The 27,230-nt window shown below is 41.0% G+C and overlaps 3 protein-coding genes across 4 annotated transcripts in view; 1 reads left to right on the forward strand and 2 right to left on the reverse strand.

Annotated features, from left to right (window-relative positions):
- Window positions 1-32: 32 nt before the first annotated feature.
- Window positions 33-20,181, reverse strand: c2cd2 (C2 calcium dependent domain containing 2). Of its 2 annotated transcripts, XM_020622067.1 has the most exons (14): window positions 19,344-20,181; window positions 18,819-18,914; window positions 17,397-17,510; window positions 9,630-9,731; window positions 9,196-9,306; window positions 7,729-7,837; window positions 5,015-5,123; window positions 4,841-4,905; window positions 4,595-4,710; window positions 4,280-4,448; window positions 2,261-2,502; window positions 1,516-1,783; window positions 1,193-1,229; window positions 217-393 (listed from the first exon to the last, which is right to left on the reverse strand). In XM_020622067.1, exons 1-14 carry the CDS (start codon window positions 19,623-19,625, stop codon window positions 309-311), a joined length of 1,905 nt encoding a protein of 634 aa, XP_020477723.1. In that variant the 5' UTR covers window positions 19,626-20,181; the 3' UTR covers window positions 217-308. The 2 variants fall into 2 exon arrangements, with proteins under 2 accessions (XP_020477722.1, XP_020477723.1); XM_020622066.1 differs by lacking the exon at window positions 1,193-1,229 and having other exon boundaries at window positions 33-393; window positions 19,344-20,179.
- Window positions 20,182-20,233: 52 nt separating this feature from the next.
- atg101 (autophagy related 101) lies at window positions 20,234-22,205 on the forward strand. The gene is made up of 2 exons (XM_020622068.1): window positions 20,234-20,977; window positions 21,067-22,205. Exons 1-2 carry the CDS (start codon window positions 20,726-20,728, stop codon window positions 21,469-21,471), a joined length of 657 nt encoding a protein of 218 aa, XP_020477724.1. The 5' UTR covers window positions 20,234-20,725; the 3' UTR covers window positions 21,472-22,205.
- A 1,473-nt stretch (window positions 22,206-23,678) lies between these two features.
- The window catches only part of zbtb21 (zinc finger and BTB domain containing 21), an 8,188-nt gene continuing 4,636 nt past the window's right edge, over window positions 23,679-27,230 (reverse strand). The window contains exon 3 of the mRNA XM_020622075.1: window positions 23,679-27,225. Within this exon, the coding sequence (XP_020477731.1) occupies window positions 26,023-27,225 (1,203 nt within the window). The 3' untranslated portion in view covers window positions 23,679-26,022. The remainder of the gene's footprint in view (window positions 27,226-27,230) is intronic.

Genomic DNA, 27,230 nt, shown 5'->3' on the forward strand with positions numbered 1-27,230 from the left:
TAAAGGAAGCACTTCAGCAGGTTATGGCACTGCTCTGCCATATACAATATGCAGATCAGGCATCAGGCGGAGCAGATTAGTCAGGAAGCTTGCTAGTGCAGGTTTCAGGGGGAGTGGTGATGGCAGTTGTTATGAGATGGACTGAGGTGGAACAAAAAGTGGGCAGGGGGTGTCACACATGTGGCTCCCCCATGGAGGTAGAGCCATTGGCTTTGCTCTTATTCTTACTCTTGCGGTGGAGCATACGGCTGAGTGTGGCTGTTCGGCTGGCCCGCTCCACTGTGGCCTGAGACTCCAGGTAAACCAGGTCATTGTGTGACTGGCTCATCCCTGGCTCCTTGCGATGGTGATGCCGCCGGAAGAAGAGCTTGGCACTCTTCTGTAGGAAGCTGCCTGCAGCAGAAAAGCGGAGGACAGGAAGAGTAAGACAAAGACTAGGTCAAGATGATAACACTCAAAAGCAAAATACTTTAAAACTCAGAACAGTTGACAGTTGAAGCAGCAGTGGCACAGAATTTGTGTTAGTTGGAAGATGTTAGCATTGGTGAAAACAATCTGGAAAAGAGCTCTGTCACAGCATTGGCTTTGGATATTGACACTGACTTGTAACTGTGTTTAATCGCCAGCTAACACACATGAACTGTACCAACAGAGAGTAGCTGCACAGCCCAACTTGACTACAAGCATCAATCATTCCTTTGAGCACACTGTGTAAGGGGTTTGGAGGGTTTCCTCCATATCTGTGGATTAGATTAGGTTGATCAGGACCTATTTAAACTGAGACTATGAAGACTACTAATGACAAATAAAGAAATAAACAACAGTAACCTCTGCACATTAAAGACAATAAGGACTGAACTATTAACTGCCATCAGATGACTTGTGTTGTATTGCAATACGAGATGTCAGATCTACATTATGTGTGTGACATTGTACTCTGCAATATCATGTTTGTATTGTTGGCAATTTTGATATCCATATTTCTAAGGTACTGCAAGTGAGTATTTCAAAGTATTCACAGTACTTTATTTATACTGTACAGCCCTTCAAAAGAAAAACAAAAAAAAGAAGAAATTAAATAAAATATCAAACTGATTTTATATGAAGAAATGTCAATGTTATCTACTCTACTGCTAAGAGACACTACACATATTAGAGTATCAAGAATACTACATCATGAAAAGAAACTTACTCATCTGGACATAATGTGTGCTTTGCACTGCTTTCTTCTAAGATGGAAGTGATGAGTTCAAAAAAGAAAGGTCATTAGAATAGGAGGGACAGAGAGAGAAGACATAAAGACAGACAACATCACTGAGGATCAACAGATGGCCAGAAAAACAACTACACAGGGGAAACTGCTGACTTCCTTCCTTTAGGGAAATGTCACTGAGGATATACAGTAAGATTTACTGCATGGAATAGTATTCCTCTAAAGATCAGCAATGCTACAATGTCCATCCACAGATACTCATAGCTTAGAGTTATGAGCAAGTCCCCTCTGTGACCTCTCACCTCTACTCTTCTTGCAGCTTGCCTCAGACACACACATGGATAGAGAGGTATGGTCTAGTTCTTCTCCTGTCTGGCTCTCCCAGTCCTCTGGAGGCCGGCCTATTCCACTGGGTCCTACCTGGAGCTCTGACACCTCTGGAGGACTACTGGTCCCTGACACAATTGCTGTGGTCACATCCTGAGTGGAGCTGCCCTCTGACATCGAGGCATCCATTGCTGCAGCATAGCCTGCCATCAAAGCTAGCTCATCATCCTGAGACAAGGGCGTCTGGCAAAGTAAGCATGTTCACATTTTAAAATTACTTTCTAGAAAGTGCTATTTCCTGTGGTTTAACATTTGCATGTATTCATGCAAATAGTGTACTTCCTCTGGCGCTTACAAAGGACCAGCTATTTGCGTTGGCAGCTCAGAGAAGCTGTGTTCACCTCTCTCATAATGTAGTTTGGGCCAAGGGATGGCAGTGGGATTTGGCAAACAGTTTTTCCACTGAAAGGCCCAGTTTTAATCACTGGCAAATTTTCAACAAAAAAGGAGTCTCTTTTAAGATCTCTGTCTTCCCTCTGTCATGATCAACCCAACAGTTAAAAAGTGCTAGTGAAAACTGGCACTCATTAGCTTTTATGCCATTCCCACTTATTTAAAACCCCATATAATATAATAAAAAAGTCAAATGGTTCTAAAAGTTAAACTGTATAATCCATCAGTCATGAGCTCTTGAGATCTGGTACATGAGCTAGTCCTTACTTTGGTGATGCCAGAGATGATGATGGTACTCTTCTTCACTGGGGACTTGAGCTTCTGCTTGGCAGACTGGTGGAGTTGCCTGATGGCGGCCTCAGCCACCGGGTCTGTGCCATTGAGCATCAGCAGCTCAGTATCAGAAGAGGACAAGGCTTTGCTGACTGTGGCCCCCAGCATAGATGTCTGCTCTGCAACATGATGTTCAGACACCTTCGGCTTGTTGGCCACAGCTTTCTGGACAGGATCTGAAGAAGCACAACATTAGTTAACAATGGCCTTTGTTTAATCAACATCTTGGTCTTAAATGGTCTTATACTTGTATCTCTCAAAGCACTTTCACACTACTTGCCCATTCACACTCCCAAGCGCTCACACATTCACACACCGGTGACATCACTGGGAGCAACTGGGGGTTCAGTGTCTTGCTCAAGGACACTTCAACATGGACATGACTGGACAAGCTAGGAATCGAACTGCTAATCCTCCGGTTAGGAAATGACCCGCTCTACCTCCTAAGCCACAGCCACCCCCCCAAATGATCTCAATCATTATTACAATGAAGGTTCAAATCATAAATTGTTCAGATCTGACAATGTGCATTATAGAGCTGGAAACAGTGCCAGCAGTTTCAGCTCTGATCTACTAATAGGTCTTTGTCATAACATAACATAATTTGTCAGACTAGGAAACATGCAGTTCTTAGTAATAACACAACTACTAATTACAATGAAACTGCTCATACAGTACAAGAACCCTGAAACCACAGTAGCCAAATGCATTTCAGTCACAATTAAGGTTTTAATTTTCACTTGTGCTACTCATGTCATTCTCTTCCATGAAAAAGGCCTACTGACATCTAGAATGTCCTGTTAGTATCATTTAACACATTTAAATGTCTGTCAGTAAACTAGCCTCAGTTTGCTGAATTTACTAATGAATAGGTGCAATGTAGTGTTTAGAAAGTTCAAGATGATTGACAAGTAGGCCCTTTTACAACTTGTACTCACTTTGCATTACATGTGTATTAAGAAATTTCACATTTCTACATCTCTAGCTGAAAGATGAGAACAAATTGATGACAAATCAAACTACTGGACATATTAAATTCTGTACCAAATGACTGCAGGGCTGAAGTTAAGGTATTATTTAAATCCTTGGCCTACTGTTGACTCTGGAAGAAAGTGAGGATTCAACCTTAGAGGAGGACCAAGAACGCCTGAACAAAATTTCAGAGCAATTCGCTAATAGTTTTTTAGGCTGAAGTCTAAAGTAGTGGACTCACCGACACTGCCATGCACAGAGCCATGCCACTAAAATGGCTAACAATGGCCTTTGTGTAATCAGTTGAGGCAGGATGTTTCAAGGGTTTTGTTATTGTACAATTTACAACTTTTTTATGGTGATGCAATCTGCATAGAGTTGCATATAAATAAATCAATGATACTAATCACTGCATTATCTCCATATCGAGGTGAAATGTTTACTGTAGTATTTGAATGGACATTTGTTCACATGTAAGTGCTGTATGAAGGCCATGATATGCTAACCCCTGGACATGGGAATAAAGCTTAACCTCTCACACTAAGGCGGCATATTTGAAACATATTAAAGCTCCAGACACTGTGGTTACTTTTGAGTACTATAGTATTACTTTGAGGGCCAACAAGTGTTTCAGTGCTCAGCAGTATTAAAGCAGCATCAGATCAGCAGTGGCTTTCTGCCACCCAGGACAAGTTTGAACTGACTAATGGGACCTTTTCTTTATTACCCTAAATTTTTTAATCCTTCTGTTGTTACTCCATGATAGAGCTGCCGAGTGCTAAGATGTCAGGTGATCAAAACTGAAATTCCAGCCTACACCCTTGTTTTGGTTCAAGAACTCCACATCATAGATAAGTGAAAACATTCACAGTCCCACTGCACTAACTGCTGAAGCTGTTCTTAAATCAGCAGGACCAGAATACAACAAAACACGAATGCCTTCATTATGAGTCTCTTTTAAACAGTACTGAGGTACTATACCTGTGTTAAGTCCAAGTGGGAGAGGTCGGCCTGGCTTGCTCTTCACTGCGGTGACGGTGGTGACCACCGTGCCACAGGGCATGACTGTACGGTCCATCTCCACCTTCTTACTGAAGGCTGGGGTGGGAGGGTGCCAGGACCTCACTTCACTGGGCTCCAGATAGGTGAACTGAGGAACACAGTTCCCCAAAGTGAATATTTTCACATGGTGTAAACAGAAAGCTCAGACACATGACAAGAATTCAACTGTATCAGATCGTATTAAAGGCAAAAGTGTGCTAATATCCCAGTGTTTAAGTGGCAGGATGGTCTTACGTCAGTAGTAAGTGATCCAGTCACAATGTCTTTGGTCAGGAGTGCATATGTTTGCTGTCCTTCGGGCTGCTTCTTTACAAGATCAAAAGGCACCGTCACTTCTCCTAGTAAGGAATCTGAAAGGAGAAAACACGGATTTAGACTGGTGGTTCCAAAGCATGCGACAGTCACAGCTGAGGAACAAAAGCCTCTTTTTCATTATGATCAACACACAAATATCCAAAGAAAGCCTGTCATTTTTCTTACTCTCTTGAGTCTGTCCATCATTCCTCAACTGAATACTGAGTTCTTTTGATTGCCCATTCAATTCACTGGTGAGACAGGAAAACAAAAGAATATTTGAGAAAAAAGATTCAGGGGGAAAAAAAAAATTCAGCTCAAAGACAGTGGTGGTTTGTAGTGCTCCATGGTAAAACCTACAAGATAAATGGTTGGTCCCATGCAGGACTGGTTGTGCTCTTCAAGACAGAGGTGTTAAACTTCTGTGGAGGATCATCTAACTGCAGTACACACAGAGGATTCACACTACCTGCAAACACAGCAGACAGAGAAAAGACAGTGTGTGATCCAAGACTTAACTGCAAATTCATTTGAAAATCTTTTGAAACGCTGATCAAATAAAATGTGCTGCTGCAAGGTCACATTTTGCTGTGGTCATATTAATGTCTGTAAGATGAGTTATACGAATGAATGAATGAATTATACATACATTAGAGGAAATTTAAAGTGCTGGTTGACAGCTCCTCCTCGGCACACAACACTGAGCAAAGTCGGATGGAGCCCATTTAACAGAGATTTTAAACTGAACTTTATTAACCACAAACATCCTGTGAACACTATGAAAGTACCGTCTCCTATTGGATACAACATCAGCAAAAGCTCTATCGACAGAGCATGTAGTGGCGCCGCTATGGGTCTGATGTCCAGCCCACAGGAAGTAAGCTAAGCTAAACTAAGATAGCTGCTCTTCACTCAAGAGAGTGAAAAGAAATCACCAAGAGTTGAATGCTGTGTCATTTCTCTGAGGAACATTGCTTCAGTGATGAGCACAATACCTGTAAACTTGCAATTAGGGAAATGACAAATTACAGGAAGGACCAAAAACCCAACAGTTGTGCATGACATTATGGTCTAGGACTTCATTACTAGATGATAGTTATAACAGCATCTCATCAGCTCAAAACATCTTGTCCTCTAGTTCCATGACAACACCCTGGTGCTTTGTTGCATCTCTGTTCATAAAGAAATATCACCGACTACATTTACTTGCACTTAGGTAACCAGGCTATAATCAACTTTCTCAAGCAAGCTGATTTCTTAACTATCATGTAAATGGGAAACCTGGTTTCTGTAATCGAGGTAGGGAATTAGGGAAACCTGATTTTCCCAGGTAGATTTCTCATGGAGAACACTGATTTCACTGCCATGTATAGTGTAAGCAGGTTTCTAATCAGCTTTCAACAAGAGCGCATGTGTGGACATAAAAAACAGTAAGAGAATTGATGAGTTTAAACACAAATATAAAGGATATAATGATTTGATTTATTCTTTCAAACATGTAACAACAGTCAATATGTCAACACACATAATTTCACACATATCCACAAATGCAATATCAATTTGCTTATACCTAGTACATGCTTGAACGGAGTAGGAAGAAGTTAGACTTATCTAGTCCTACCCCATGACATCATCTTATCATCATTGGTTTGCAAGCAGTATTACTACATAGATAATTTTGTTCTCCACCACTCTAGTGATATACTAAAAACACCACACCCCAATGTTACACCTGATTCATCATTAAACCTGTTCTTGCCCATATCTTGATTGACACATACCTTTATATTTATATTTAAACTCGTCAATTCTCTTACTATTTTTTATGTCCACACTTAAATTATTCCATAGTTTTACCCCACTTATGGAAATACAGAATCTTTTTTTGGTTGTACGTATAGCATGAATTTTATAATTTAACTGACCCCTTAAATTGTATCCCCCTTCCCTTTCATTAAATAGTTTTTGAATTCCACCAGGTAATAAATTGTTCCTGGCTTGTTCCTGTTGATGAGAGTGCATGATTAATATCCTGCCAACATGGATTAGCTTTGACCGGTAGATTACAACTGTCTGAAAATCTGCTCCCAGTTACCTCGAAAGCCTCTGGACAGAATGCACAGACTATATTGGCAAAATAAAAAAAATTCAACTGAAACAGTAGTTAAAACAGGAATACTACCACCATATGAGAAAAGGATGATACATTCAATGCTGAGAAGCTACAACATAGAGTACTGTATGTTACACAATGATATTAAAATAATTTTAAAATTAAGTGACATTAAAGATGAATAAAGTCAGAAATTATGTCACTAATTACAGAGACAAATGTGCTACTATGGGAGTCACTGAAGTAGTCTGACCTTTAAGGCCCTAATAATATAAGAATATTATGCACTTTAAATGATTTCTGACTTTTAATAGATTTTCACCAAATTCCAGAAACATGTTTTTATTTTCACATTACTGTACGGGTTGAATGTAGGTTGATGGGGGAAAAATAAATTAATTAAACCATTTAAAATTAAATCTACATCATAATAAAGTGTGCAAAAAATGAAGGAGTCTGAAAACTTTGTGAAGCTACTGTATATGATTTGATGGAAGGAGGCTGAGTTCACATGGCTGGTGCACATTTCCTTTTACTTTAATACTGAGTTTACTGATGTTGTTCCTGTTGTTAGTCAAGAATGCTGAAGGACAGCATCATGTCAGAGGCCCTGTCCTTTTGCTTCATTCATGCAGACACAGACTTCTGTACAATTTATTTTGACTTCAGTGTACCAGTAAGCTTTTGACAGAAGATAAGTTTGGAGAAAAAAAATCATGCACATCTTTTACAGAGTTGTAAAACATTTGCATTTCTCTGAACTGTTTACAGTGATCCAGCTTTTTGACTCTGTGATGCGATATAGCTGACCTGTAGTCTAGTTTGTGTTAGCTGACCAGTGCACACACAAGGGGCAGAAATGACTGAAGTTGGTTTGTGACCGTTGAAAGGGTGACCTTGTGGCAGAATAAAGTCATAGTTACATCTGAACTTGGGTAATTCCAAATGACAAAAGACAAACCTGCAGCATCTTCCTCCTGACTGAGTGTCACACGGATGTTTTTCACTAGCAGCTTCCAGTCGTGGGCACGGGGGGGCTTTGGGGGTGAAGCCACTTTGTTTTGGGTCTCCTATTGGCGAAACCATAGTAAGTAAACTACTCAACAATGTTTATCTACTGGTTGAAATATTAAAGTAACTATGTAAGCCAAGTGCTCTATTCCAGCTTGTTAATGTATTATAGAAGTGTGACAATGCTGTAACACGTATACCACAGGTAGTGGTCAAAAACAATGGGTTGAACTGTATCATTACATCAGAAGCCACCTACAGTGTGGCTACTGTACATGGTCAAGTGTCAAAATAAAAAAACATTTACATGATAATAAAACTCCTGTACTGTCTCAACATCACAAGCATTTTAATGATAAGTCCACTGATAACACTCACTGAGAGAAAAACAATATGACAATAGTTTGCCCATGAAGGGGGGACTCAAAGGAAGACAACCCTGCTTACAGAATGTGCTTGTGGTCATCATTTTCATTGGATTTATATTCAGCCCATTAACGATTTACATTTGAATTAGTTTTTTTTTTTTTTACCTTGAATGATCAAAAACAATTCTAGTTCTTAGATTAAAAGAATTTTGTGTATAGGGTGAATTAGATGATATCTGACAATCAAGATAACCGGCCTGTTTGAACCTGCTGACTGGCTGAGATTACCTGGTATTGTGATGGGCTCGATTTGGTCTCGACTGTTGGATGAACGAGTTAAAGTCTTTAAACCATATGAACCGGGCAGGAGTTGGCAGGATTACTTCAGCTAGTGCTGTAGCAATTAGCTGATCAGTACATTTACAACAATTTATTCAGAAATGTTCAATTATTAATTCTCAAATGTGTTGAGTTGCCAGCTTTTCTCCATTTCATGTGAGAGAAAACAGGACATTTTTGTGGATAACTAAGTTCTGGTGCCTTGTACTAAGGATTTGTCCTTATTTCTGACATTTGATTGACAGTGGACTAGAAGACTGATTTCTGCAAAAACCTGATATATGTTATTAAATCTAAAAGTTTACTAAAATGATGTGCGATCAAATCAAAAATACATGAAACCACATGATGGTTGAGCAAAAGCACATCAGTGAAAATGTTTTGTAAGTGCATGTCATTAGAATGAAATGTGAATTTTCTCTTTAGTGCAGGGATTTGGTTAGGCATATTGTCACCACATGTTATTTGCTACATGTGTGAACCTTTTACATTAATGTGGAGAGACGGTAGCAGCTTTGACATATTTGCAGTAACCCTTGAGATGATTCACAACTGCAAGCCAAATCAATCAGTTGCCTTGAATAGAAGTACAAATTAGTCTGGTTTGTCAAAATGAATCCTACTGCAGAGTTGCATACACTCATCTATATGGTGTTGCTGTGTATGCTGTGTAGCAGCTGTCATATGTCAGATACGACTGCTCTACTCACCTGGACCTCTGAGGCCTGAGCAGACCTGCAGCTCAGCAGCACAGAGGGACATGTTTCACATAACAGCTGCCTCAGCTGCTCCTTTATGGCTGCTACGCTGGAAGCATTGTTCTGATAGAGAGGTCATATCAGACAAATCACACACATAGTGACTGTGTTTAAAACACACACACACATATCATTAAATGCCCATTTTACTTAACTGGTCTGATCCAAAGGAAGATGTTTTACTTTGGATTATTTTTAGTGGGAAGACTTGAACAATTACCAAATGTAATTTGTTGATATAACACAGTGACTCCTGTTGATATTTGATTAACTACTCGTCTTTTTTCTCTACCCGCCATTTACATGACTTAAATACTGTATATTTCTATAAAGACAGATCTACATTCAGTTTCAGTTCAGCTCATTACCTGCAGCCCTAAAGTTACCTGGATCAAAGTGGGTGTCACCTGCAGCTCCAGTGTCTTCAGGTCAGACAGGGCCCAGCTCACCTCGACTTCATCGTTAGCTTCTTGCATATGTAGATCAAGCTGAGGAACATAAGAGGGAAAATCATGATGCCTTATAATGGTCATAGGTCACATACATTTCAATTCATTTACAGTTTCACTGACAGGAAAATCTAAAATAATAGATAAATGGAGATGAAATTAAATGGATTCTCTAGATATCAAGCAATATAACAAAGATAGGCAAAGCAGAAGAAGTCCATTTATATAGCACATTTTCATACACAAAAGCAATTCAAACACAATGCACATGAATAGAGTGCATACATATACAACATTAGAATGCAAATTTGATTAAACATTAACAAATTAAAAACAACAATTACATGAAAGCACAAAGTAGCAACACGCAAGTCGATATATCTAGTACTGTACTTTCAGGACAGCTGTGGCAGACTGGGTATTCTCACTGTTGTCAATACATTTAGTACCCCTTTACTTCAGTCTTCCCAAGACTAACCTCTGATTAATTTAAACCAGAGGTGGCGTACTTTCTTCCAGAAAATATGAACCATCACTGTCAATACAGTAAATGGTCTTATACTTGTATAGCACTTTTCTATGCTTTACAGCACACTCAAAGCACGTTCACACTATTCGGCCATTCACCCATTCACACTCCCAAGCACTGGTGACATCACTGGGAGCAACTGGGGGTTCAGTGTCTTGCTCAAGGACACTTCGACATGTTGACTGGACAAGCCGGGAATCGACCCGCTCTACCTCCTAAGCCACAGCTGCCCCCAAATAGAGGCCTAAACATTAGTACTATATCAGTATTACTCTACAATTTGCTTGTGTTACTGCAGATGCATCTGTGACAAATGTCAGATGTACATATGCATATCGCTGGAACGTAAACTCTTTCACATTGCGTTGCAGCGATGTCAATGAAACCTGTGGGCTCTATATTCTGCATACTTTAGTTCTGGAGCTGGTTATTACTGCTACAACTGTCTCTGGCTGTCATGGTCATATATGACCTAGTTTCAGAGACAGGGCAGGAGGGGCTTGTTTGGAATTTCACTGCTTTAATAGTTGAAAATTAGAGGGAGACCGTTAATGCTGCTTTGTATAAAAATTCACCCCCTCTACAGTCACAACGGAAAGGGAAATTAGCTATGGGGGGGGGGAAATTGTTGTCCCAGGATGCAAGCATGCTTATTTCTGCTGTAAAGTTGGACATTTTGAAATGGGAGCCTATGGAGACTGGCTCCACCAAGGAGTCAGCCTCAAGTGGCCATCTGAGGAACTGCAGCACCACCTGCAGTCACTGGCTGGGGCCGCCCCCCTGGGTGACCCACTCACTAAACAGCTAAACAACAAGCCGGGAATCGACCCGCTAATCCTCCGGTTAGGAAACGACCCACTCACTAAACAGCTAAACAACAAGCCGGGAATCGACCCGCTAATCCTCCGGTTAGGAAACGACCCACTCACTAAACAGCTAAACAACAAGCCGGGAATCGACCCGCTAATCCTCCGGTTAGGAAACGACCCACTCACTAAACAGCTAAACAACAAGCCGGGAATCGACCCGCTAATCCTCCGGTTAGGAAACGACCCACTCACTAAACAGCTAAACAACAAGCCGGGAATCGACCCGCTAATCCTCCGGTTAGGAAACGACCCACTCACTAAACAGCTAAACAACAAGCCGGGAATCGACCCGCTAATCCTCCGGTTAGGAAACGACCCACTCACTAAACAGCTAAACAACAAGCCGGGAATCGACCCGCTAATCCTCCGGTTAGGAAACGACCCACTCACTAAACAGCTAAACAACAAGCCGGGAATCGACCCGCTAATCCTCCGGTTAGGAAACGACCCACTCACTAAACAGCTAAACAACAAGCCGGGAATCGACCCGCTAATCCTCCGGTTAGGAAACGACCCACTCACTAAACAGCTAAACAACAAGCCGGGAATCGACCCGCTAATCCTCCGGTTAGGAAACGACCCACTCACTAAACAGCTAAACAACAAGCCGGGAATCGACCCGCTAATCCTCCGGTTAGGAAACGACCCACTCACTAAACAGCTAAACAACAAGCCGGGAATCGACCCGCTAATCCTCCGGTTAGGAAACGACCCACTCACTAAACAGCTAAACAACAAGCCGGGAATCGACCCGCTAATCCTCCGGTTAGGAAACGACCCACTCACTAAACAGCTAAACAACAAGCCGGGAATCGACCCGCTAATCCTCCGGTTAGGAAACGACCCACTCACTAAACAGCTAAACAACAAGCCGGGAATCGACCCGCTAATCCTCCGGTTAGGAAACGACCCACTCACTAAACAGCTAAACAACAAGCCGGGAATCGACCCGCTAATCCTCCGGTTAGGAAACGACCCACTCACTAAACAGCTAAACAACAAGCCGGGAATCGACCCGCTAATCCTCCGGTTAGGAAACGACCCACTCACTAAACAGCTAAACAACAAGCCGGGAATCGACCCGCTAATCCTCCGGTTAGGAAACGACCCACTCACTAAACAGCTAAACAACAAGCCGGGAATCGACCCGCTAATCCTCCGGTTAGGAAACGACCCACTCACTAAACAGCTAAACAACAAGCCGGGAATCGACCCGCTAATCCTCCGGTTAGGAAACGACCCACTCACTAAACAGCTAAACAACAAGCCGGGAATCGACCCGCTAATCCTCCGGTTAGGAAACGACCCACTCACTAAACAGCTAAACAACAAGCCGGGAATCGACCCGCTAATCCTCCGGTTAGGAAACGACCCACTCACTAAACAGCTAAACAACAAGCCGGGAATCGACCCGCTAATCCTCCGGTTAGGAAACGACCCACTCACTAAACAGCTAAACAACAAGCCGGGAATCGACCCGCTAATCCTCCGGTTAGGAAACGACCCACTCACTAAACAGCTAAACAACAAGCCGGGAATCGACCCGCTAATCCTCCGGTTAGGAAACGACCCACTCACTAAACAGCTAAACAACAAGCCGGGAATCGACCCGCTAATCCTCCGGTTAGGAAACGACCCACTCACTAAACAGCTAAACAACAAGCCGGGAATCGACCCGCTAATCCTCCGGTTAGGAAACGACCCACTCACTAAACAGCTAAACAACAAGCCGGGAATCGACCCGCTAATCCTCCGGTTAGGAAACGACCCACTCACTAAACAGCTAAACAACAAGCCGGGAATCGACCCGCTAATCCTCCGGTTAGGAAACGACCCACTCACTAAACAGCTAAACAACAAGCCGGGAATCGACCCGCTAATCCTCCGGTTAGGAAACGACCCACTCACTAAACAGCTAAACAACAAGCCGGGAATCGACCCGCTAATCCTCCGGTTAGGAAACGACCCACTCACTAAACAGCTAAACAACAAGCCGGGAATCGACCCGCTAATCCTCCGGTTAGGAAACGACCCACTCACTAAACAGCTAAACAACAAGCCGGGAATCGACCCGCTAATCCTCCGGTTAGGAAACGACCCACTCACTAAACAGCTAAACAACAAGCCGGGAATCGACCCGCTAATCCTCCGGTTAGGAAACGACCCACTCACTAAACAGCTAAACAACAAGCCGGGAATCGACCCGCTAATCCTCCGGTTAGGAAACGACCCACTCACTAAACAGCTAAACAACAAGCCGGGAATCGACCCGCTAATCCTCCGGTTAGGAAACGACCCACTCACTAAACAGCTAAACAACAAGCCGGGAATCGACCCGCTAATCCTCCGGTTAGGAAACGACCCACTCACTAAACAGCTAAACAACAAGCCGGGAATCGACCCGCTAATCCTCCGGTTAGGAAACGACCCACTCACTAAACAGCTAAACAACAAGCCGGGAATCGACCCGCTAATCCTCCGGTTAGGAAACGACCCACTCACTAAACAGCTAAACAACAAGCCGGGAATCGACCCGCTAATCCTCCGGTTAGGAAACGACCCACTCACTAAACAGCTAAACAACAAGCCGGGAATCGACCCGCTAATCCCCCGGTTAGGAAACGACCCACTCACTAAACAGCTAAACAGTCCTATAACAGCTGAGGCAGACTGTGGATTCTCACTGTTCTCAATTTCCTTAGGCTTCCCAAGACTAACCTCGGAGTACTTAAACACCAGAGGCAAGCGTACTTTCTTCTGGAGAATTTGAAACGTAAGCGTCTATACAGTCAGCTAAACAGCACAACAAACTCAATTGGTCATTGAGTAATGAAAGGAAGATAAAAGCAGATAAAGTACAAAACTGGAATTAAGATACATTAATTAAAAGCAGTGGAAAAAAGAACAGTCTTTAGTTTAGCTTTAAAAGTGGCTACAGCTGGAGCAGATCTAAGTTGTAATGAAAGCTGGTGCCAGCTGTGGACAGCATAACGACTGCAAGTCCTTTCACCTCGTTTGATTTGAACTCTGGGCACCATTAGTTGACCAGTCCCTGCAGATCTGAGACAACTACACAGCTTGTGCTCAGCAAAATTATCTCTGATGTATTTTGAGCCCAGACCTGAGCAAATAGCTGCCACCATGAGAAAAAAAAAAAAACATTTGCTCAGTATCTTGTTATGCTTTCACATTAAAACATGATATTTTTAATGATATAATGAGATACTGTATTTTCTCATTATAATAACAAACATGTATTGTGGGTTTATGTGTGAAACCAGTGATTCTCAAGGGCCAGTGTTGTGTCAAAATCCCCCCAATTTCCCCATCGAGATGTGTTTCCCCTAAGATGAACCCAAAGATTATCCTAACCACAACCACTGAGGGGGCACTATGTGAAACCAAGTTTGACTAACTTCAATGGCAGCAAGCAATGTTAGACTCACCCAAACTGCAGACACTTGACTGACATCATGAGCACATTATTCTGCCAATGTCTTGCAAACTGCAAACTGTGGTGGGATCATTTTTACTGTATGTCGTGAAAAAAATTGTATGCAATATTATAAGACGATGTCAGTGATTTTGATCTTGGATTGACAATTGTGCTCATTTTTCTATGAAAGTGTATTCTTTCTTCTAAATCATGTTCTGTCAGTATAAAATAACCTTGAAAACCACTGATCTTTGTTTTCTTTGTCAGAAATAAAGCTGCTGAAATGGCCAACACCAATAGTGTGTTTTATGGGTGGGCAGGGGAGCAGATGACTCAGGGCCCCATTCACCAAGGAACCCTTTAACATTAGATCCAAAACTTTCCTTTCTTCCATGTTAATTTTAACGTTCAAAACACTCACTGTATTTCGTATGGCAGAAGTTAGTTTTAAAAAAAAATCTGATTTAATATATGGGCTATGCCTCTGCTGACATTGTATGTGACAAGAATTTTTGAAATGCTTAATCTTATAGCTAATTTGGTTTGATTTCAATGAGTAGGTCATATAGGTTGCACAATACAAATAACCGAGTAGCTGTGTTGACTTTGTACCAGTGTGTTTTTTTTTAGAACTTTTTTTTTTTTTTTTTTTTAATGAACCTTGTCATGATTTCTTTGGTCTGTTATTTCAGAGTAATTGTTAGATTTCCAGTATGAAACAGAGAAGGATAAACATCTAAAAGTGGACTACTTGTCTTTAGCTTGCTGTTTGGAGTGTGTTTGTGGGAAATCATGCTGCTCTGGGTCGAGGTCTTTTACCTGGAGAGACACTGGGCACGACAGACTGGCAGTCACTGTTTATAATATTATATTGCTATCATATGAAGAAAATCATTTGTGAAGTATTTTCTTGAACTTGAGCAGACAGGATGTCTAAACACTTCAGAATTCATTTTGCTGCTACCAACATTAATGTAAAAAAAAAAAAAAAGTGAGCCAAACCATACACAAGCCATTACACCCCTGCAGTGTTTCACAGATGAGATAGTCTGCTTTCCTTCTCTCCTCCATACCATCACTAATATAAGGTTATTCTTAGTTTCATGTGTTCTTGGAAAACTGTAACCTGGCCATCCAGTTTCTGTGACTAACCAGGGCTTTGCAACTTGCAACGTAGCCTCTGTATCTCTGTTCATGTTGTTGTCCTCTGCAGACAGTGGTCACTGAGAAATCCATACCTGCCTCCAGATGAGTGGTTTTGATCTGTCAGACAGATGTTTGGGGATTTCTCTTTATTATGGAGAGACTGTGTAGGTCTTCCTTAGCCTGACAGTCCCTGTGCAAATATAAAGTTCACCTTTGCTCTCTTTCTATGACTCAGTGGGTATACGTTGGACAGTTTCTACATCCTGCACTCATATTAAGAACAAAAGAAACACAAAATGTTCTGCAAGGTGCACAACACTTAGCTCATCAGAGACAGAATGTGAATAAAGAAGAGAGATGAGAGAGATGTCCCAACATGCCTAGATTCCAGCGCAAGAATAGCTGCCTGAGTGGTGCCAAACAAGGCCTTATCTGATGGCGATAAGAAGCTTAGCTCGATCCAGAAGAACAATATCACAGCCAGCACCAATAAGACCTGGATAGGTTCATAAAAACATCTTAAACTAGAGCACTATTATAATTGTTTAAAAAAGAACTGAAGAACACAAAGTGTTTACCAAGAAGATCATACCCTTCAGGGAATATATTTAACCATTTAAATGCTTGAGAGAAATGTCTGTTGGGTAGTTACACAACAGATGTGTAAATGAAGTGTTTGCATTTCAAAGATGAATGCTATACTGACACTACACATGGGTGTCCCTCATCACATGCAACAGGCCATGTGATGCAGTAGTGTATTAGAGGACATGGTGTACTCAGCACACAATAGTGTACAGAGTGCATTACTGTGCCCCTACACTGTAAATGCATGGGGACTCTGTTGCACATGTCCCTGCACTCATAACACAACAAGCCAAGACCATTCCAGCTTAGATCTCGGTCAAAAGCTAAAAAATGTTTCCGTGGATGGATGGAGACATTTGAAATAACTGTCTGACTTTTCTAGGCTAAGTTAAAGCTGTGAAAGTGAAACTTTTGTAGGCTAAGTTAAAGCTGTGAAAGTGAAAGAGAGACACAAGAGGCTTCCTTTATGTTCCTGCAGCAACAGCTGATTCACAACACTCCAATTCTAATTGTGACTTCAGGCTTGTAGCCCTTACTCAGTTGCATTTATGGGACATTGTACTGTTACTTGTTTCCATACATAAGGAGACCATAGCTTAATGCACAACCTATTACATATCCCAATACATCACCTTTCCCTCAACTTCATTTCAACACTAAATACACATATAGAGAGGACATAGTGTTAGTAAAGACTGTGGGGGAGCCACAGGAATATTCTACTGTTAGATTTGAGCATGACAAATCAAATAAATGACTGTAATTACCTGGTAAGAACAAACTGACATTTCATCACAACTGCAGAGTGTCATCACTCCTGTACAGGTCCTTCACAAATGTGAATGTAGACAAGTAAGCAAGTCTTACTTGAAAAGGGCCTGACAGTGGTTTTAATGAGATCTCTGGCAGATTTACCAAACACAAAAGATAACCCTACCTTTTAATCTGATGCTGCTGCCAGCAGAGAGCTGATGCTGGGCAGCACATCATGTTCAATAAAATCTCCCATTAAACTAAACCACAGTGACTTCCAAACAATGCAAGTCTGTTTTAACATCTCAGTGTTAAAGGGATATTTAACAAAAGCACTATTTTCTCTCATGACATTCCTAGGGCCAAATATATAAAGCATTTACCTGCACCTCCAGTGGAGCTATGCAAACTGTGTATGTACAAGAATCTGTTGTAGCTGCTGATACTGCACAGACAGAGAACTGGAGCTTCTCCCCAACCACTCTGCAGCAAACGGCCTGTTGGGAAGATAAAGTGAAGCATTAGTGTAATGTAATGTTGCTGAATGGTAGATGACTGTGTGGATTTGTTGCTTTGCATGGCCTGTTGTTCCTTGATGGTAAACTGTTAGTACAAAGCAATAGCACTGTTCTGGGTGTGGTGACCCTTTTGTGTGTTATATGAGTATGCTTACTCTGTTCAGCTTTGGCTGGTGCAGAAGCACCTGTGACTGGAGGTTTGTTACCTGGAGAGACTCTGAACACAACACACAGATATACTATACTAGCTTACGAAGGAATTATCAACAGATGCTATCATATGTGAGTATAATACATCACCTTCATTGCAGTGGGGTACAACTTTAACAGAGTAAATAACCAATCAACTGTTAATTGTCCTCTTACCATATTTATTCTGTTTTTAGAGTAAAGCAAATGTGTTTGCATCCAGTTGGTATTAGACAAGGTGAAAGCGAAACACACACATACTGTAGGTGCACTCCCATCTGCTTGCTCCTTCTTAGTCCTTAGCTTGACAGATATGTAAGCTTCTTAAACTGCATACACATGCACATGTGCACACACACACAGTGTTCATTAAACTCTGTGCATTCAACAACAGAGCACCTGCTATTTTGGTACATATCACAATGATCACAAAGAAAGGGCTGAGCACAGCAAAGCCAACAAGGTCAAAACCACAGTGAGCAATTCCTTATCTGACCTCTCTCTATCCATCTGTGGCAGTTCATTTTAAAACATCAGGCAGTAGGTTGTCATTATCTGTATGACTGATGAAAGCACTGTTTTCCATGCATTCCTTGGCTGTTTTGGGGATTTTTGTAATAAGCATGTGAATACCCAGTGTTTTTTGGATTTTTGTAATAAGCATGTGAATACCTGAAAAAAATGCTAATGAGAATAATTTGCTAAACCAAAATTATTGGGGTGAATGTGCCAAAGTTAGTTGACGGGTTACTGTTTGGTCATAGAGTAGCTCCCATTGCACTGAGTTATAGATGGGGGGATTGATTTGAGAAACAGCTTTTGTCAATAAGGTACATAAAGAAGGAAATCACTAATGGATAAAGTGTGTGCTGCTGTAATCCAGAGGGACAGTGAAGCTGCCATGAAAAGTAACCTGTATTATTTTTCAGAGGTTGCTGAAGAAGGAGGGCACAAATACAACTACATATCTCCCAGAAAGATACATTCATTGACCACTGGAAAGAGACAACACAAAACAGCATCATTATACAGCACAAGTTGTTTTTCAGTGAAAGGAAAGCCCTTCAACCACAACCATAACAAAGTGACTAAGTGTACCTTGTTCCTGGCAGACTTCTGGAAGCTAGACACATGGCTGACTGTGAGCTCTGATGCCTCAAAATCACCCTCTTCAAATGTCAGTACAACTGCACCCTGATGAGCAAGAAGACAAAAATCAATAAAAGTACCTCTACAAACCAGGAAAATAGGTTGCCTACAATTCAGCAATGATTTGGGGCGTGATGTATCACATTGACAATGCATACTGTATGTTCTGACTTGATTATTCAGAGAATAATTAAACAACGCAGATGTTACTGCTGAATGTGCATAAAAAAGAAGCCAGGTGAAAGTGACGCTATTAGTGTCATCTATCATAAATGTGTTTATTGTCAAAGGATGGGGTAAGATTTGATTCAAATGGCTGGGATTGTAAAAGCCTCCAAGTATTTGAAACCATTTTCTCCAGCTTTCTACAGTCACCTCTTCAGTGTTTAACCCAGTCACATCCTATCACATGGTGCACTTTTATTGAAGTTACCTGCCAGGGTAGACTTAAGACTTAGTGATCATGAGACTTACCCCACGCTTCCTTGATTCGTCAGTCAAAGCTTTGCACCAAGCTCCTCTCCACTGACTTCTCCAGCTTTTCAGTGACAGCGCCCATGCCAACAGAGCAGCGGCTTCCTCCTGCGCCGCATTGTCAGCTCCTGCTATCTGCTTACTTCCTACACCCCCTTGTTGGAAATACTGTATCAAGTACAGCGTTAGAGTAACCAGGGATGCGATAAAAAGTGTGACCATGCATAGCCACTGTGGATCCTCCAAAACAAAATATGAACTGGATTTTTCCAAGTCGGACATTCTTTGCAAATGAAAGCGACGATCATAGCCTAACACACCTCCTCTGAGATATTTCTAGGAAACCTCATAGCATTTATTTGGTCAGGGAACGGCGACATCAATGGAAGCAATCTCCCATAACTGATAAGGGCACAGATGTCAACCCCCAAAGTAAACGGTGCTTATTGTTATGCATGGTGCAGTAACGCTACTCTACAGCAGCTTTTAAACACAATACAAACAATGCAAGCTGGCTGGAAAGACCTAGACCACTAACAAAGAGCTAAATGTTTGTAATATACGTGTTCATATAAACTTAAAGAACAGCACACTCCTCTCCTCCCATTGAACAGGGTTGTTAGCTTATACAGCTAACACTTGATCTTCGCAACAGTTCGCTTATCTGGCTATTGATTAGCTACGAAACCGACAACGTTTCCCACAAAAAGAATTATTTCCAAGGTCAGTTGTTAAGTTCAACCAGTCGATATCCACATATTGAACACGAATCCTGGGAAAACATCCTGAAAGCAAAGAGTACAGCCCCTAACGCCGAACACTACCAACCTGACTGTACAAAGTTGCCTTTTAAAAACGGATGTGGCACAAACTGTAATTCCCAGAATGCACAGCGACAGATGCACGAGTTTGTTGTTATCGATGTAATGTGAACAGAGTCGTGTTTTTTTAACTGAGGCTTACATTTGGCCTTTATATCACTTATTTTAATCCAGCACTGTCTACAATGTTCTAATAATATAATCCCTTAAAGCAGGACAAGCAAAATTCTCAGAACAAGTATTATGAACTACGCGAGTTGCCGTAAACTAACCCACTGTCACCATTACGACAGCCTCCTGTCCCATTTGTAGCAAACATATTAGCTAACGAGGTTCGGGTAATGCAACTGTGCTTACTCCAGAATTGCTTTTTCGGGTACGGTTTCCTTAATTTAAATCAAATATTTTGTATTGTAATATGGTGTAATAGACTGCATAGAGTCGGCCCCACCCATCAGTGAAGATAAAATAATCCTCGTCACTTAAGGGGGCTAGCATACAGTAGCCATCATCACCCTGCTCGAGTCGTTGCTTTCAAATGGAAATAACTATAATTTCGCAATGAATTGTCGCTCGGAAGTTCTCGAAGTAACGGTGGAGGCGAGGCAGGTCGAGGAGGCTATGCTGGCTTTGCTGCACACCATTTTATTGCACCGCAGTACCGGGAAGTTTCATTACAAAAAGGAAGGCACCTACTCTATCGGTACCGTGGGCACACTAGACATCGACTGCGACTTCATCGATTTCACCTTTGTCAGGGTGTCCTCAGAGGAGCTGGACAGAGTGATCAGGAAAGCTGTGTCTGAATTCAAGGTAAACAGCAGTTTAAACATGTAATTGCTAACTGTAATTCCTGGGCAGGCCTGTAATTTTAACAGTGTGATGATATGCTTTGGTTACAGGACGCTTTGAGTAACTCTGGCAGTGATGGCATAGGGCAGATGTCTCTGGAGTTCTACCAGAAGAAGAAGTCTCGTTGGCCCTTTTCTGACGAGTGTATTCCCTGGGAAGTGTGGAGCATCAAGGTCAATGTTGTCAACCTGGCAAATGAGCAGGAGAGACAGATCTGCAGGGAAAAAGTGGGCGAGAAGCTGGGTGAGAAGGTGATCAACGTTGTTGAGGTTATAAATCGCCATGAATACCTGCCAAAGATGCCCACCCAGTCTGAAGTGGACAATGTTTTTGACACCAGCCTCAAAGATGTCCAGCCATACCTTTATAAAATCACATACCAGATCACTGACAGTCTGGGCACCTCTGTAAGCACCACCATGAGGAGGCTGATTAAAGACACCCTGGCACTGTGAGGATGCTCCAAGACAGAGATGAAAGATATAGATGATTTTATTCATGTCTGATATGTCCTTTTGTGCTCAAAAACATGTTTGGTGGCCCTAATCCTACTGCCACGAGGCAGCACTGTAATCACTTGTCTGGCATCACTGCTGTGGTTCTCATATTGTGACCTTAAAATTCTTGATTATGTAATGTCTATTTTAAGCATATTTTGTTTTTAGTAACTTTCTCTTACCATATTATCTTTACTTTCCATCATCTAGAAATGCAACTTTAACACAGGAGCAAATAATGTATGCCATTTACATTCTTTAAAGGGTTGTGTTGCTGATATTGTCAAGTCTGTAAATTATTGTAAATCTTTGACAGTAAACATTGTTCATTATAACTGATGTAACTAATTATAATAAAAAGTCTTAGCATTTTCAAATTAAAGTCTAAACTGTCCAAAACCTTGAGATGAGAAAAACTGCTGGCAAAGATTACCTTATGAGACTTGGTCATGTAATAAAATCTGATTTGGAGACGGATTTCCTCATCTATGTTAAAACTTCCTCTCTGCACCATTTCATGGAGAGAGAGACCTTACAGATGCGTAGGACAGGATTTCCAGTTTGCAATTTTTCCAAATAAAAGCAGGTATTTCCTAAGTTCACTCCTGTGTTTCCAGCCAGAAATGGTCACGGTGCCCCACATCTTAAAAAACATCCCCCTGGCTCAGGGGTGTCTGCCAACAGGATGATGTGTGTGCAGTTTTCCATATTTAGTTCCACTGGTAGATTAACAAAAACTTCAGTTTGCTTCATCATTCATACTGATGAAACTGACAACTGGCTGTTAATTATCTTTACCAGGTTTTAAAGGAAAATAATATGCAGTGCTTTTATGTTCAGCACAAACTCACATCATTTGTATATTATAATTTGTCTTGGCATTAGTGACAGTATATACCACCCCAAAACAGAAAAAGTTGGGATGGTATGTAAAATTAAAACTGAAAATAGTGATGTGTGAATCATCTGTGACCTGTATCACATTGAAAACAATACAGCAGCACATTATTTGATGTGACACCTCATCAGTTTTATTCTTTGTTCAGAATAAAGAGTGACTTCAATGCTGAAACACATTCCAAAAAAGTTGGGACAGTAAAGCATTTACCACGGTATGATGTTGATTCCTTTTCACAACACTTAAAAGACTGTGACAGACCCTGGATTTTGGACATGTTGCTGGGAAAAGTCTAGATGGGCCTTTTTGTCTTTGGTCCGGAGCACACGTCCAGGTTTAAGCAGCATTTATGGATGTAACTACATATTGTAGTGCCTGACACAGGTGAGCCAAAGTCATCCTGAGCCCATGTGGTTATATCACTTATAGAAGAGTGACAATTCTTGATGCAGCACCATCTGAGGGATCAGAGTCCATGGTCATCCAGTTTAGGCTTGGCCCTTTATGCACTGAAATCCCTCCAGATTCCGTAGAGGGTGACAGATCCAAATCCCTTCCTGTCTTTCTTGAGAAATATTGTTTTTAAACATTGTAGTACTTTTCTCACACATATGTTGGCAAACTGGTGGTCCTCCACTTCTGTACCAAGTCATGATGCAGTCACCTGATGACATCACCTGTTTCAAATGGAATCATCATTTCATTGTTTTACCTCAGTACTGGCCCTGAAATGCAACTGTCCCAACTTTTTTGGAATGTGTTGCAGCATCAGAATTGAAGTGAGTGTTTATTCTGAACAAAGAATAAAATTGATGAGGTATCACATCAAATAATGTGGCTGTATTGTTTTCAATGTAATACAGGACACAGATGATTTACACATCACTATTTTGTTTTAATGTTGATTTTACATACCATCCCAACTTTTTCTGATTTATGGCTGTATTTGAAAATGTTAGAATATATGGAAAAAAAAAGTTCTCTAAATGAAAACCCAGAGAGATGTGTGTCCCTGTTCTATTCCAGGGCCCTGTACATTTCCAGTAAATACTGGAAATATGTGCTTTGAAGCACTGAGATAGTACAGCAATGAGTTTTTTAATGACACATTCAGAAGATGTTGCTAGCTCTAGAAAGTGGGTGAGAAATTATTAAGATGAAAAGTTAAGTTCAGTGTCTTAGTGTGTAAAGTAAAAGTAAATGTTTATCTGACTTACAGCCACAAAGGTTAGTGAATTTGTTATTTGGTCTATTCATAGAAAAGGAATCAGCAACTGCTTAAATATTGAAATAATTGTTTTAGTAATTTCTTTAAGCAAATATGCCAAGCATTCACTGGTTCCAGCTTGTCAGAAGTCAAGATTTGATCATTTTCCTTGTCAAAGTAAGGTTTTCAACAATTGGGCAATTTGGACTGAGGGAAGTTGTATCAGGCAATATTTACAATTTTATAACATTTTAGAAGCAAAACAGTTAACGAAGAAGCCTTAGTGTGACAATGTTTAAAGAAGACAAAGGGGTAACAGACAAGATCACAGAGGTAATGGACATTTCACTAAAATGGCTACATTTGATTTAATTAAGATTTAAATTTGCTGTGAGACCTAGATACCCAGATGCAATGTATAGAGTAGTTTACCACTTACAAATAAATCATTAAAATACCACAAGTGGTTGTATATGTATTCTTCATTGTTACTCTTTATTACAGAAATGAAGCACAAAAACTGTAGAAAAATCCTAAACACAAGTCTCCAAAAGCAGTAATGCAACCAATGCTGATACAAATATTTATGATTGCAGCGAGAGCACAAGAATACTAAAAAGATAAAACTTCTGTTTACTAACAAAATTGGTACAAAATTGAGAATACAAACACCTCCATTTACACAATTCTAATAATCTCTATGAAACTTTCAATAAGTGTTCAGACAAGAAATGAAGAGCACTATTATCAATACAGAATATCTCCTATGAATAGAACGTCACATTGTAGCTCTTGCTGCTCATTTAGTGGAAAACAAACTCCCCGTTTGTGTGAAGCACTTGTTGACTTTAACATCTCCCAAATAGTAGCAAACATATAATTTATGACAAATTTCTAATCCATCAAGCCAAAGCAGAAGTATATACTGGTACAAGAATACAATTGTGAAACAACTGGAATACAATCAAAACATACGCTTCAATAATAAATCTTTAGGAAGCAGGAACATTCTCACCATTCAAAGAATAAAATGTTTGCTTTCTCCTATGCCAATCTGTCTTCTTGACTACCAGCTCCAAATGCTTGAGTCATCTGAAACCCTATTGTGCTTTCATGTAAAATAATATTGACAAAGTATTTTGAAGATTGCATAAGGCCATCGAAGCACTGTAAAGCTTGGTTCATTACCAAATGTGTTTCACTGCACAATCTCTATGAGTATTTATATAACACTGATGCAGCACTGGGCTGATGGAATTCAGAGATTCAGTAATTGTCAGACTATCCACAAATTCATATTAGAATTTTCACATGTATTATTTGGGTATAGCCATAAATTATCATGCTGCGATGTATTTTGTTTGCTTGTTGTGAATATTCATTGGCAATGCTCCACATTTTACAAATAAGCTCCTCTGAGGGCCTTTTACAAATCATTTTTTCAGCAACATTTAGAATGTTAGGGCTATTTACCTGTGGAGAAAAAGAACATACTTTCTCAATCCTTATGACCGATGACTGCACAGACTCATTCGTTTCTATACTCTTAAAAATGATTCACTAGGCTAAGAATTAGAAAGATAAACAATAGGTGCTGAATGAAGGCTATAAGCAGTTAGGAAAGGCTGCGAAATCAGATGCAGTACCTAAAACAACAGGTGTTTTAGTTCTATGTACAGTATGTTTTAACTTTACTGATTATACTGAAAGTTTTATTCAGTCAGCCCACTAAACAAAATGACTCAAAAGGCAATATGAAACTCAAATGTGTGTATGAGAACAAATGTCAAAGGAATGCTAGAGGAATACAAAAGATACTATTGGAACCAGTTATCATTTTCACTTCTGCAGCCTAAAACCTCAACTATGGAGACGAAAAGATCCAAGTGAATGTTCTGGGCTACATCTCCATATACCGGCATCAACCTGTTTAACAAAGTGCATATTGAATACATTGTTGAGGTCACCCATATTATCGGACACCAAGAGATAAATTTGATACAAAAGTAAAAGCATTAATCTTTAAATCTGCAGCCTCCACACGTTTAAAGCACTTTTTTCACAATCGATATTAATAGTTCGCTGAGGGGTGTAACTCTGTACCTTGATTTTCTCAAACCACCTACTGTATATAGATAAATACAAGTAGACAACTAAAATAGATATATGCTCATATATCATTTTGAAAGGAAAATAGACCATTAATCATCTCATTTCACAGAGGAATCTAGCACTTGATTGCACATTCACATTTACACCTCTAATGAACATGGCCACTTTAATATATGACATTGGAGGCAAGCCAATAAGCTATACATTCAAAGTCTTCCTTTTGTAGGCTGAGGTGTGTTTATTCTAAGCATTGTCTCTGAAGAGAAATGTGCTGCTATAATGTGGCTGATTCTTACATTTGACTGTGACTCTGCTCATGGCTCCAGAGACTAAAGGCCGTCTTGAAGGTCCTGTGACAGAGTTTACACATGTACTGCCTCTTAAACGTCAGGGCAGAGAGAGACGGTGCATGGTAAAAGAGTGTGTCTGATTCCTGAGGGCCACCTGGATTCTCCATGCTGTTGGACCGTGACAGGGGACTGTGGCTGCTGGGATGCCTGTCTAGTTCGGGCATCTTGTTTACTAATGAGCTAGAGGGTTCTGGGCAACTAGACTCCTCAGCCATCACTGTAGCAACTGGCACCGTCTGAGTGGACTTGAGCACGGAGGCCTGCGGGGATGGACGTTCAGAGTTTTGCGGAGTCATGGGAGGGGAGGGAGACAGCGATGAGGGGTGTCTGTCAACCTCTTTGGCTCCAGGTTCATTAGCAGTAGACATGTGGGATTGGAAGTGGCTCCAAAGGCGGAAATTGGTCCTGAAGGCTTTGTTGCAGATGTGACAGATGAATGGTTTGATGTGGCACAGCAGCTCCTGGTGTCGTTCCAGGTCTTTGCGAGAGCTAAAAAGATTTCCGCATTTCTCGCATGGCCACACACCAGGTTCATCAGAGCCAGTTTTGGCAGACTCTGTGTTTTCCCTCTCACTCACAGCCTCCTCTAAAGGCTCTTCCTTCACTACCAGCTTGCCATGGTGACCCATACTCAGGTCCTCAGGCACACAGGATGAGGAGTCTTCTGAATCATACATTGGTGGACCTGAGGAGTCATTATAACTGATGTTCTCTGATGAGCTCCCAGTTGCTAGAGGTTCATTACTGTAAAGCTCCTCCCTGAGCATTTCAATTGCCTCTTCATTGCTCTCTGGTTGCTTCAGGTGAATATGGTCTCTAACAGTCATCATGTTGTGGTTGTGGATCTCCACCTGGTGGCGCCATATGCTGAAGGAGGATTTGAAGGTCCGCATACACTCCAGGCATGTCAGTTTTTTATACTTACAGTGTGTCTCATGGTCCTTCTTGACAGTTGGACTTGAGAATCGGAGACCACAGTAAGGGCATACAGTTGCATGTCGACAGCCCCTCTCATGGTCGCCCTGTTCAAAGAGTGAAGACAGCTTCATGTTACAGAGTCTACAGGAGTAAACACCAGTGTCTGTGTTCTTCTGTTGAATGATCTCATCCTGTTCCTGGTAGAGGATGCTCTCACTTGCTGTGTCCTGGT

The sequence above is a fragment of the Monopterus albus genome, unplaced genomic scaffold, assembly GCF_001952655.1.
Source record: "Monopterus albus unplaced genomic scaffold, M_albus_1.0 scaffold272.1, whole genome shotgun sequence".
In the NCBI taxonomy this organism is placed as follows: Eukaryota; Metazoa; Chordata; class Actinopteri; order Synbranchiformes; family Synbranchidae; genus Monopterus; species Monopterus albus.

What these genes read in the sequence shown, in the direction of transcription:
- c2cd2 (XM_020622066.1), bottom strand. Translation starts at nt 19,625, where the DNA reads ATGTCCGACTTGGAAAAATCCAGTTCATATTTTGTTTTGGAGGATCCA. An exon ending in ACGAATCAAGGAAGCGTGGG is followed by an intron (nt 18,915 to 19,343) that starts GTAAGTCTCATG and finishes CTTGCTCATCAG; the next exon opens with GGTGCAGTTGTACTGACATT. An exon ending in CTCAGGCCTCAGAGGTCCAG is followed by an intron (nt 7,838 to 9,195) that starts GTGAGTAGAGCA and finishes TTTCGCCAATAG; the next exon opens with GAGACCCAAAACAAAGTGGC.
- atg101 (XM_020622068.1), top strand. Translation starts at nt 20,726, where the DNA reads ATGAATTGTCGCTCGGAAGTTCTCGAAGTAACGGTGGAGGCGAGGCAG. An exon ending in AAGCTGTGTCTGAATTCAAG is followed by an intron (nt 20,978 to 21,066) that starts GTAAACAGCAGT and finishes CTTTGGTTACAG; the next exon opens with GACGCTTTGAGTAACTCTGG.